This window comes from Anabrus simplex, chromosome 7 (genome assembly GCF_040414725.1).
Source record: "Anabrus simplex isolate iqAnaSimp1 chromosome 7, ASM4041472v1, whole genome shotgun sequence".
NCBI classification, from domain to species: Eukaryota; Metazoa; Arthropoda; class Insecta; order Orthoptera; family Tettigoniidae; genus Anabrus; species Anabrus simplex.
The window spans coordinates 115,243,986-115,256,609 of record NC_090271.1 but is presented as its reverse complement, the minus strand read 5'-3'; the positions used below and the strand labels follow the sequence as shown (position 1 = coordinate 115,256,609).

Genomic DNA, 12,624 nt, shown 5'->3' with positions numbered 1-12,624 from the left:
AAGGAAGCGGCCGTGGCCTTAATTAAGGTTCAGCCCCAACATTTGCTTGGTGTGAAAATAGGAAACCACGGAAAACTATCTTCAGGGCTGCCGACAGTAGGACTCGAACCCACTATCTCCCGGATGCAAAGCTCACAGCTGCACGCCCCTAACCGCACGGCCAATCGCCCGCTATCTTTTTATTAGGTTTCAAATACGGGGCTCTATTCACCGTACGTAATGTTTTTTTCTGAAGTGTTTGTAATTTGGAAAGAAGAGTCTTGGGAATATATTCGCAGGCATCACACCCATACAGCAGGAGAGGCATGTTTCTTTTACTATTTGAACAGAGACACTTTATATAAAGAAGAGCCGTGGCACGCTGTAAAGCCTGTTCTATGTTCTTGCAGATAAGATAATTTATTTATACTGGCAAAGTTGGGGATGTACTACTTTCTTACACCTAATCAATCCTAATCTAATACACTACTTATAGTTAAAACTTCACTTTTCCTTCTAGCATTTACTCCAATTTATTGGGTCAGTGATGTGATTTTTTCCCAGTTTTATAACCGGATGTCCTTACCGACGCCAAAATAGAGGGACGTATTCACTATTGCATGTTATTGCGGTGGTTAGTAATGTGGTATGTTATGGCTAGGTGAAGAGATGTGCATTAAGACGAACAAAAACACTGAGTCCCCGAACAAGAGGAATCAACCACACGCAGTCAAAATCCTTATGTCGTCCGGGAATAGAACCAGGGACTCTGTGAACTAAAGGTTACTAAACTAACCCTTCATCCAAGGAGCCGGTCGAAACTTTCTTCAGGCATTTATGGAGGTTGCTGGATCCCCATCCCTCATTTTGGGTTTTGGCGAGGTTTTTAAGGCCTGCTGCACTTCCTGACTACACGTAATTTTTTACTTGAGATTTCAAATTGGGGTCAACCGTGATTTGAATTTCAGCCCTCCGCGTGAGAAACGAGTTTTGTTTTATTTTTTGCTATTGGCTTTACGTCCCAACGACACAGATATGCCTTATGGCGACGATGAGACAGGAAAGGGCTAGGACTGGGAAGGAAGGGGCCGTGGCCTTAATTAAGGTACAGCCCTAGCATTTGCCTGGTGTGAAAATGGAAAACCACGCGAGACCATCTTCAGGGCTGCCGACAGTGGGGTTCGAACCCACTATCTCCCGAATACTGGATACTGGCCGCACTTAAGCGACTGCTGAGAAACGAGTAGCTAAGCCACTACGCTAAGCAACGACTACATTTAAACAATGCAAATAAAAATACCAAGAGTCATCGACTTAGGTAAATAGATCGTTCTAGGGCTCTTTGCCAAAGTAGAAATTTACGGAAAACTAATCTTTACCATAATCTAAAATTTGTCACGAACACGTATAAAAAAGAAAGTTTAATAATACTTTCTTTCTTAATCTGTTTACCCTCCAGGGTTGGTTTTTCCCTGGGACTCAGCGAGGGATCCCACCTCTACCGCCTCAAGGGCAGTATTCTGGAGTGTGAGACATTGGGTCTAGGGGTACAACTGGGGAGAATGACCAGTACCTCGCCCAGGCAGCCTCACCTTCTGTGCTGAACGGGGGCCTTGTGAGGGAATGGAAGGATTGGAAGGGATAGACAAAGAATAGGGAAGGAAGCGTCCGTGGCCTTGAGTTGGGTCCCATCGTGGCATTTGCCTGGAGGAGAAGTGGGGAAACCACCGAAAACCACTTCCAGGTTGGCTGTGGTGAGAATAGAACCAACTTCTAATCAGTTGACCTCCCGAGGCTCAGTGGGCCCCGTTCCAGCCCTCGTACCACTTTTCAAATTTCGTAGCAGAGCCGGGAATCGAACCCGGTCCTCCGGGGGTGGCAGCTAATCACAGTAAGACTACACCACAGAGGCGGACACATACAGTATTATGCTTTATAAATAGGGTACGACGCTTACAACGCTGATCGTTAACTTATTAATAGCTGTTAAAAAATAGTTAAGTAATCAGTCGTAATCAGTCACCGAGCGAGTGGCTGCGCGGTTTGGGTCACCAAGCTGGCAGCTTGCATTCGGTAGATAGTGGTTTCGAACCCCACTATCGACAGCCCTGAAAATAATTTTCCTCGGTTTCCCATTTTCACACCAAGCAAATACTACAGCTGCACTTTAATTAATGCCACGGTGGCTTTCAGCTGTCCCTCTCCCTTCCTAGAGTCTCAGGAAGACTGTTTGTGTTGTTTTAAACCAAGAGTAAAGACCGAATATGTAAGTTTATATATTACTAGCGAATGTACCCGTGCTTCGCTACGGTATTCTACATTGTATTCGAATATCGAAGTAAATAGTGTACATGCAGTAAATAAGATTATTTTAAAATTGCATGTCTCTTAGCGTTATCCGAGAAAGAGCATGGGAAGGTCCCAGTACGTTGTTTCCAATGTAAAGTGTTTGTTACGGATTTGTGATATAACGGCAGGCTCACTTGCCTACTGGCATTCAAAATCGAGTTGGGAAGTTTACATTATAATTGCAGGCCCCATTGCCTACTACGCGGACAGAATCTATTTGGGGAGTTTTCGTTAAAATGGCAGCTCCCCCCTTTCCTACTTCCAGACAGATTACAGTTGAGGAGTTTCTATTATAATGGCAGGCAATTACCCTACTATCACTCGAAATTGAGTTGAGCAGTTATCATTATAATGCCAGGCCCATTTTCCTACTGCCAGCCAGCTTACTGCCAGTCACACCAAGTTGGTGAGTTTCCATCAAAATAGCAGGCCACTATGCCTAATGCCGGTCACATTTTAGATGAGGACATTTCTTTATAATGACGGGCACCCTTGCCTACTGCCAAACACAATCGGGTAGGGGAGTTTTAAACAAAACTGCATGCTCACTTGCCTTCTGCAAGTCAAATCGAGAAGTGAACTATTCATTACAATTGTAGGCCTTCCTTACTAATGACAGTTACACAGGAGTCGGAGAAGGAACCCTTTCCTACTGCCAGTCAAAGTCGGTGTTGGGAGTACTGATTACAATAGCAGACCCACCCTTTCTCGATCGCTACAAATCGACATCAGTGAATATATATAGATCGACATACGAAAGTATATGCGTGTTAAAATTATTGAAGACCTTCATTTACAGATTAACTGCTACTAAACGTACGTCATATCGACAAAGGATTATACCATAAGACACGCCGGATTTAGTGGCCTAAATGCCTGGTCCTATGATATGTCATCTATTCTTGGGTAAGATTGAGTTAGAAACGTGGAACAGGGTAAAGTTTTTGTAAGATTATCTCACATTACATTACTTTTCGGATAATTATGTGACAGCTACATACATAGCATTTGGCTCACATATGGCTACTGGGTGGGCCAATTTTCGTGAAGAGTTTGATGATTCTGTATTTCATATAAGTAACTGAAAGTATGAATTATGCATGTGAAAATTCCAAATTGACTTAACATCGATTAATAGAGAAAAATCAAACGTAAAATGGATACAGATACGGGAAAAAGTCATAAGACCAAGGTTGTAGATCATTCCAAAAAGAACGAATATTGTGCAATCCGTTATGTGATAGGAATTTCCGAAGGTCTGCACCATCATTAAAATTGCCTGCATATTTCTATATTCTTCGCGGATAAAAAGTGAAAAAATTAATGATCTAGGATGTTTTCCGTTCGTTACAGGCTAAAACGTATAATTTTGTCAAATTTCAATTATCTTCTTTTTCTTCTGGCAGATTATGCCGCAATCTGGATTTTGGGCGAGGCGGGTAAAAATTAGGACTTTCAGGAAACTAAACCAAAAATTATGGAGATGGTCATTATTACCCCTTAAACGGAAAGCTGTACGAAAATTTCGCCAAAATAGTCAGTGTAGAGGCACACAGTCGTTACGATTTGATTTATATAGATAAGGAATCTGCTCCATGTAAAACACCTTTTGGGCTATGTCCGCTGGACTTAACCTGCAAAACTGACTATTCATGATATCTCCCTTATTAATCCTCCTTACGAAAAAATGCACATGAAGAAAAAGTTTTAGAGGTGGAATTCCATCACGTTTGGTCGATTTCCAGTCAGGTTGGTCTTGTTCTGTATACATTGTGGAAGAGTAAAATCACCATATCGGTTCCCTATAAACCGCCAGTCCATTCCGGAACATGAAATATTATTTACGTTTAAAACCTACCTTTGGACAGGTGGATGCTAAATATAAATTTTGGTTCGAATGTCTTCAGTAATTTTCAAGTTGTAAGGAATACGCTTTACACGCACCCGCTCGTGAGTTAAGTCCGATGGGACTTGTACAGAAAAACGGTCCGTTAATGATGTCTCCCTTATTAGTCCTCGTATCGAAATGATGCACATGAGAAAAAAGGTTTAGAAATTAATTTCTACCAAGGCAGGTAGATTTAAATTAACGTTGGTTGTGTATATTTTGTGGAAGTGCAAAATCACTGTTTCGGTTTCGTATAAACCCCCACTCAGTTCAGAGATTTAGAAACAATATTTGCCCTAAAACCTACCCAAGGATAAGTGGAGTCTAAATATGAAGTTTGGTGGAAATATATCCAGTAGATTCTAGCACTCGCGTACATACGGAGTAATTAAGGAAGAAAATAATAGAGTTAAGAAAGGTGAAATTAATAGAAAATGGATTATAACTGAGGACAGCCGGATAACGACAAATATGTAAATGCCAAGTTAATGTATTGGAAAATCAAATGCCCCTCAATAAATTATGCTAGTGTGAGTTATGGATATAATAAAGCGGTAACAGAGGAGAAATTTAGGTCCAGTGATTCCTAGGTAAACAAATAATAAGAAGATGACTAATGGTGTTATTACTTAATCTATTCGAGGGCGGTTATAATATCCAACGATATTCCGCCAATATCCCGCAGATAGGCCGATTGACGCCTCTCTTGCCTTCTACCCAAGGAACAACCACGAATTTAAAAGCATGATGAGGAAAATGGCAATACGTTACTTCCCTGCCGGCATGCAGTCAGAGACGTTGCCATGGTAACCTGTAGGTTCGTTGTCGGTCTGTCGGTCACTCAATGCAGAGCATGATACCAGTGGAAAATTGTAAATTTCTCCGTCATGTGAAGAGTAAGGTAAATTGTGAACATAACGAAAGTTGTTTATAATGAAGAGACGTGTCACGTACGGTAAACGAAGTTTACAGAAAATCAATAGTATAAGAGAAAATGGGGGAAAACCATTCTGGCTTTCCTATAAACACCCCGTCTATTCAAGGATTTTAAAATGATATGCATATAGAAACCTTCCCCGGGATGAGTATACTCTAAATATGAAGTTTGGTTGAGATCTATCTAGCCGTTTCGACGTGATGGTGGAAAAACCATTCTGGTTTTCCTATAAACCCCCCGTGTATTCAAAGATTTTAAAATGATATGCATATGGAAACCTTCCCCGGGATGAGTATACTCTAAATATGAAGTTTGGTTGAGATCTATCTAGCCGTTTCGACGTGATGGTGGAAAAACCATTCTGGTTTTCCTATAAACCCCCCGTGTATTCAAAGATTTTAAAATGATATGCATATCGAAACCTTCCCCGGTATGAGTATACTCTAAATATGAAGTTTGGTTGAGATCTATCCAGCCGTTTCGACGTGATGGTGGAACAGACAAAAAGACAAACAGACAGACAAACAAACAGACAAACAGACAAACAAACAGACACGAAACGTAAAAACCACCGATTCGGTCTTGAGTTGACCTGAAACGGATAAATATCTGAAAAATTCGCAAAACAAAAGAAATTACAGACAGCGGACCCCCTACAATTTTATTTATATAGATGTACAATTTGAAGCTAAAACTAAACTATAACCAAAGAAATGACATATTGCCCAGGGGACCATGTCAGATTTCGCTTGGAGTAAATGTTCTGTCCAGCAAAAAACGTATATTAGTTATTTCTGGCTTTCAGTGCCATTCATTAGTTAAATAGAACCTATTAAATACCTTACATTCAATTTAAATCAATTGATAAGTTCTATTTCTCAATCCGCTTACCCTCCACGGTTGGTTCTTCCCTGGGACTCAGCGAGGGATCCCACCTCTACCGCCTCAAGGGCAGTGTCCTGGAGCGTGAGAATTTGGGTAGGGGGATAAAACTGGGGAGGATGACCAGTACCTCGCCAGGCGGCGTCACCTGCTATGCTGAACAGGGGCCATGAGAGGGGATGGGAAGACTGAAGGGATAGACAAAGAAGGATGAAGGAAGCGGCCGTGGCCTTAAGTTAGGTACCATCCCGTCATTTGCCTGGAAGAGAAGTGGGAAACCACGGAAATCCACTTCCAGGATGGCTGAGGTGGGAATCGAACTCACCTCTACTCAGTTGACCTCCCGAGGCTGAGTGGACGCCGTTCTAGCCGTCGTACCACTTTTCAAATTTCGTGGCAGAGCCGGGAATCGAACCCGGACCTCCAAAGGTGGCAGCTAATCACAGTAGCCACTACACCACAGAGGCGGACGTAGATAAGCTCACCGGAAAAAAAAATTAGTCTCCCCTCGAAAAATCATTACAATCCTCATTTAATACGGTGTAACTCTGCCTCTGGACTTGATAACCGCCTTCCGGGCTGAGTGGCTCAGACGGCTGAGGCGCTGGCCTAATGACTCTAACTTGGCAGGTTCGATCCTGGCTCAGTCCGGTGGTATTTGAAGGTGCTTAAATGCATGAGCCTCATCTCGGTAGATTTAGTGGCAAGAAAAAGAACACCTCGGCGTCTCCGAAAACCGTGAAAGTAGTTAGTGGGACGTAAAGCCAATAACATTATTATTATAACCGCCTGGTTTCGGTCAGGAAGTAATCCCACAAGGTTGTGCAGGTACTTCGAATCCAGGTTAAGCCACTCGCTGAGGATTCTACCAAATTGCAGGGATGCTGATGTCAGCGTTTTAGCCACTGTTCCAACATTCCCCAAAGATTTTCAATGGGAGATCAAGTCAAGTCAGGCCAATCGAGATGTAGGCTAATAAGGTAGAAGAGTGTTCATAGAACCGGTCACATATGCGAAGGCCTACATGTCAATGAACTTTGCTGTTGTCATTTTGAAAAATCGGTGTATCAAGAGCATACTCATCATGCAGATGTTGACTGAAAGGCAACAGCTGATCATCCAGAATGTTTAAATAAACATGCCGGTTCATGTTGAGTGGTCATCTCAGCGAGCGGGCCGAATCTATGATACGAAAAATGAAAACCTACAACCTGTTTTCCAGTCTTAGGCCGGGTCAGGAATGTAATGAATGAAACATATATAGGCTAGTATTACAATGGGGTCGCCACTCCCAAGGTGATTATTAATGGCTGATAGATGCAATGAAATGATAATGGAGAGTGTTGCTGGAATGAAAGCTGACAGGGAAAACCGGAGTACCCGGAGAAAAACCTGTCCCGCCTCCGCTTTGTCCATCACAAATCTCACATGGAGTGACCGGGATTTGAACCACGGTATCCAGCGGTGAGAGGCCGACGCGCTGCCGTCTGAGCCACGGAGGCTCCATGATAAGATAAACACTCCCAAAACATCACAGGCTCACCTCCGGCTTGAACCTGACATTGCACACATCCAGAATGAAATGTTTCATTTGCCCTTCGGTGCACTCGACGACCTGCGTCATTGGAATACAGACAAAAACGTGATTCGTCAGACCACATTACATTCCGCCCGTCAGCTACTGTCCACGTTCGATTATTTTTATCCCATTGAAGTCAAGCCTGTGTGAGCAATGGCCTCTTGAGAGGTGACCGACTCCAAATGTTCATTGCATGCAGTTCCCGTCGAAATGTCCTCTCGATAACAGGCTGCGATTGACCTTCATTTACTGACTGAAGCAACTCCTGTCGGGTTTGGAGGCGTTTTTTATTCACAGGCCATGAAACGCGTCTCTGATTCCCCTGAGTCAGGACCTTTCTCCAACCAAAGTACTGACGCCGTGTTTGTGGCAGTCTGCTGCGGAACACCAACAAACCCAGCAACTTCACGCACCTTCGCTCTATTCGCCACTCCGTCAAATCCTTACATCTACCCATGTTGACGTAGAGCCGGTCTGAGTGGCTCAGACGGTTAAGGCGCTGGCCTTCTGACCCCCACTTGACAGATTCGATCCTGGCTCAGTCCGGTGGTATTTGAAGGTGCTCAAATACGTCAGCCTCGTGTCGGTAGATTTACTGGCACGTAAAAGAACTCCTGTGGGACTAAATTCCGGCACCTCGGCGTCTCCGAAAACCGTAAAAGGCTAGTTAGTGGGACGTAAAACAAATAACATTATTATTATTATTATTATTATTATTATTATTATTATTATTATTATTATTATTATTATTATTATGTTGACGTACACTGCTTGCTTGAAACATCAATGTCTCACTGATCGCTAATGCCTTATGCTCTCGTGGAGAAAGTGCGCGTGCGGTTGGGCACGGGATTCGTTCGCTACGCCATCAGTACAGGCTTAGAAATCCATCTGTGCATGCGCACTAAGGTGACTGATATTTTGTGCGGTGAATTTATACTTGAAAAGATATTTCGTTCTTTTCAATTTTCATTACTATTTTCTAGGAATGTGTAAAAAGACACGTAAAAGTTTGATATATTATCAAACATCTAATTACAGAGCAAGAGAGGTAGTTTTTTTAATGCTCAGAATTAATTTTTCTATTGGAAGGAATGCAAATAATGATTGTGGTGACTTTTGGCACTTTTTCTTGGGTCGCATAAAAAGTTAAGAAAATGAAAATGGAATGAGTAGCCGAATGAATTTCAAAACACCCAGCAAGATGGAATATTTGTCTTACAAGTCTTACAAGCTTTTAGACCGTTCGTTATTGTTATTCAGTGCTTCAAGGCTGCACAGCACTGATGAAGAATAAACAAATGTTTACTAGTAGCAAGTTCACGAAATACACAGTTGTAGATATGGGGAGGCGAAATAATGCTTGCTGGCGTGGGGTGGGATGAAGTCATCCCGGGCGATCAATTCTGCTAGTAAGAATTTTTCCTCTATTTTTACAATGTTGTTGATCCCTTATTTTTCATTGAGATAAAAAAATATATATATTCCTTCAGAATTGAGCTGAAGTGTCGTATGCACAGAATGTATTCAGTGTCTTATTATACAAATACCTTAGAAAGTAATATAATGCTCGTTTTATCTAGATAGCTTACCTCTGGTGTGTAAACGTTCAGGAAGAGACAGTCTTCATCACCACGCAAGTCTTTCCCTGAACCAACGGGTTGCTTGCAGACATTCCCTTTCTGTAGTGCTTCCAGTGTTCCATTCCAAGGTTCCGCAGGCACGGGAGCCTATCAAAGAAACCAATGACAAGAAAGCAGGTAAGCAAAGTTCTAAGTGCAGTACCATATTATTATTTAATGTACAGTTACGAGGGCGAGGGCAAACGTTAAATATATTTTTTCAGATACATTTTATTCAGTGAAAATGGTACACGACTGTACTATTTCACTACATAGTGTCTCCGTTACATTTAATGCAAGTCGAGCAGCGCTTACAAACTGCATGGACTTCTCTAGCAAAAAATTAAAAATAAAAATCGGAGGATTGCGCAGCCTCTTGTGCAGCGCCTTCATCCTTTATCTTGTCCGGCTCCATGGCAAAATGGTTTGTATGCTGGTCTTTGATTCAAAAGGACCCCGGGTTCGATTACCGGATGGGGCAGGAAATTTAGCATTAATTGGTTAATTTATCTGGCTCGGAGGCTGTGTACTTGTGGCGTTGTGCCGTCTTCAACACTATAATTTATCTGAGGAAGGGCCCCATCATCCCAAGGCCTGCACCAGGTCTCTCAGGAGGCCACACGCTGCTATTATTATTATTATTATTATTATTATTATTATTATTATTATTATTATTATTATTATTATTATTATTATTATTATTATTATTATTGTACCGGGAGGTACACCTCAATGCTGCGCATTCAAATTAGCGCCTAAATGAACTCCTCTATAGGTCAAACAGTGAAACTGATAACACAACAAGTTGGAACTTTAATCAGAAGATGTCACCACTGAAAAATTAAGTAATTGTTTTGTTGTGAAGTTTCCTAAACTGACGGAATTTCTCCTGCTGTTGTTTTGATATACATCAAGAAGTTTGGACATTTTCTACAAATGACACCACCAAAAAGTTATGATCATGCACTCTGGTGCAAAGTGAAAGAACTTATAATTTAAAGAAGTTTTGTGTTCCTAGGTCTTCCATAACTGATCTATGTTCATTTACTTTTGGGTTGGCAATATTTCCTTCTTCTTTCCGCCAGTTTTGAATCTGGCCAATGAAAAATTTCTGTAAATAATTTTCAACATATCACAGGCTTCTTGTTCGATTTTGAGTGTTACTTTTGAACTTAACCAATAAAATTAAGAGGGTGTGTCTTGATTAGTCGTGAATGATCTCGAACCTTCCCTGAGGGTTTAAAAACTGCGGCTTTTCACGTTTCTTGGCCAATTGATCGTCGTCTTTCTGAGTGTGTCTGTTTAAGCAGAAGGCAGGCGGCCTCTTTCGTCGGCAGCTAGAACATCTACAAGGTAATGTCCACATAAAATCATTCTCTCTTGCTAACACCGTAGTTTAATCCGAGGGAAAGGTCCGTATCCTTAGTTATTTAACAAACTTTCTAAAATGTAAATCTTCTTCCGGCTAATGTAAAAAATTTCATAAAGCTTTAACTTTAAATCGGGGATAGAGAGTGAATTACCCTCTCGACCTCCCCTTCATCTTGGTTTGAGGTGACTACGTTTTGTAACTGTTTTTCCTTCTGTAATGTGTTAAAGTAATTTCTATACTAGTCACCTCAGCAATTTGGCATGTTTCAGCGGCCTAGCGCCCTTTAGGTTCTTAAGTGTTCATTATCTTGGAGTGCAATGTGCCTCCATTCACTTTGTGTTTGGGCCAGTTATCTAACCTGTTCTTGTTCCCTGAAGGCCCAGTCGGTTGGGTTTTAAATACCCCTGTAAAAAATAAAGTTCCATTTGTAAATGGTGGTTTGAGAGACCAGAGGTTGATGTAATGTTGCCTTGAGTAGGCAGTAAGGAACCGAGAGCGTGTTTGCTCTTTTTCAAAGTTTTTTGTAAGATTAACGAATGCCTCTGGAAGGCTAGAAATTGTGTTTTGGAAGCGAGTGTTCTGTGAATTTAGGGGATTTCTGCCCTCAAATAAATGTGTGCTCTTTTGTAAATTTGAGCTGGGAGCTCAGGTATTGTAAAGCGAGGTGCTGGGAGCCCAGGATCTGTAAAGTTTACTAATCTTGGATTTCCCTAGTCTTGTTTCAAGATTACTTTTGTACCTGGCATGTTGATATTTGTTAAGTTGTTGTTTTCTGAAAAAAATATAACCTTCACTTCAAGTTTTAAATTAATTTTGAGTTTGTAGATAGACCCATTCACCCCAGCACCTTCTTTAACCTCTTTCTGCTCCACGGGTAACTCCGTAACAAGTGGTAACAGAGCGTAGTTTAATGGGTCTCAATGAAGCCCTTTTTGACGGCTAAACATACAATCCGCCCCGAACTCTAAGAATTTTGTCGGTCGTTGGAATTTTTTTCTAAATTTGTAAATTTTCTATCATTATGTCCTGCCCTCGTGAAGTCCTGCATCGTGTATACTTGCGGAAGGAATAATTGATTTATGAGTTACTGATTAGAAATGTTCAATCTGGAGGCACGGTTGCGGCAGATACTGCCAAACTTAAAGAATCCCTACAATTGCCTATTTGTATCCCAATTTTCCGGGAAAAGGAAATTGATGAGGCTCTATCCACTATCACTGACAATACCACTGTACTAGCCTCGGTAGTAAGTTTTTGAAGTAAGCGAGCCATCTGCTCACCGTATTAAAAGAGTACAGGCTAGATTGTTCCATTTTTACAATAGGGCTAGGGAGGGACCTATTGTCTCTAAAGTTAAAAGAAGATCGTGCTAAGGAGGCCAGTAATTTAATTGACCACCTATCTGGAATGTCAAATAGAGTTAACCAATTATTGTCTGGGGCAGCTGCTCCCAAAACCAACCAAGCCCCTGTGATAAACATTGTGAGGGAGAAGGATTCCTCCAAGATGGTAGAAAGTAGAAAATCTGGAGCAACGCAACAATCATCAGCCCCATTGGAAACTGAGTCGAGTAATTCAAAAAAATTCCACCTTTCTTTTTATATAACGCTGTGTCTGAAGCCTCTCAACCGTCTATGCCATCAACAATTATGTCACCTGGGTTTAGTAGTTTGCCTCATCCACTGGCTATGTTGCTTAGGGGAATTTCAAAGTTTTCTGTATATTCTACTAACGAAGTCATTTCATTTCCAAGATTTTTAGTTGAATTTCAGGATCACGCACCAGTGTTTTCCCTCTCTCACTCCCAAATTCTTCAAATTATTTACCCTTACTCCATAGGTGTCTGCTTAACAAAATAGTCAAAGCAAATAGCTGAACAATCTTCCATAGAAAATTTCCACACCCATCTGTTAGCTAACTTCATTCCGGCTCGAGCCATGTCTTCATTAACCCAGAAGTACTATTTTAGAGTACATCGACTGGATGAAAATCTTACAGACTTCATCCAAGATATTA

General features: G+C 41.4%; 1 protein-coding gene across 1 annotated transcript in view; it reads right to left on the bottom strand.

The window, feature by feature from the left end:
* Positions 1 to 12,624, bottom strand: part of LOC136877727 (juvenile hormone esterase) — a 72,129-nt gene that overhangs the window by 45,898 nt on the left and 13,607 nt on the right. The window contains exon 2 of the mRNA XM_068228722.1: positions 9,207 to 9,344. Within this exon, the coding sequence (XP_068084823.1) occupies positions 9,207 to 9,344 (138 nt within the window). The remainder of the gene's footprint in view (positions 1 to 9,206; positions 9,345 to 12,624) is intronic.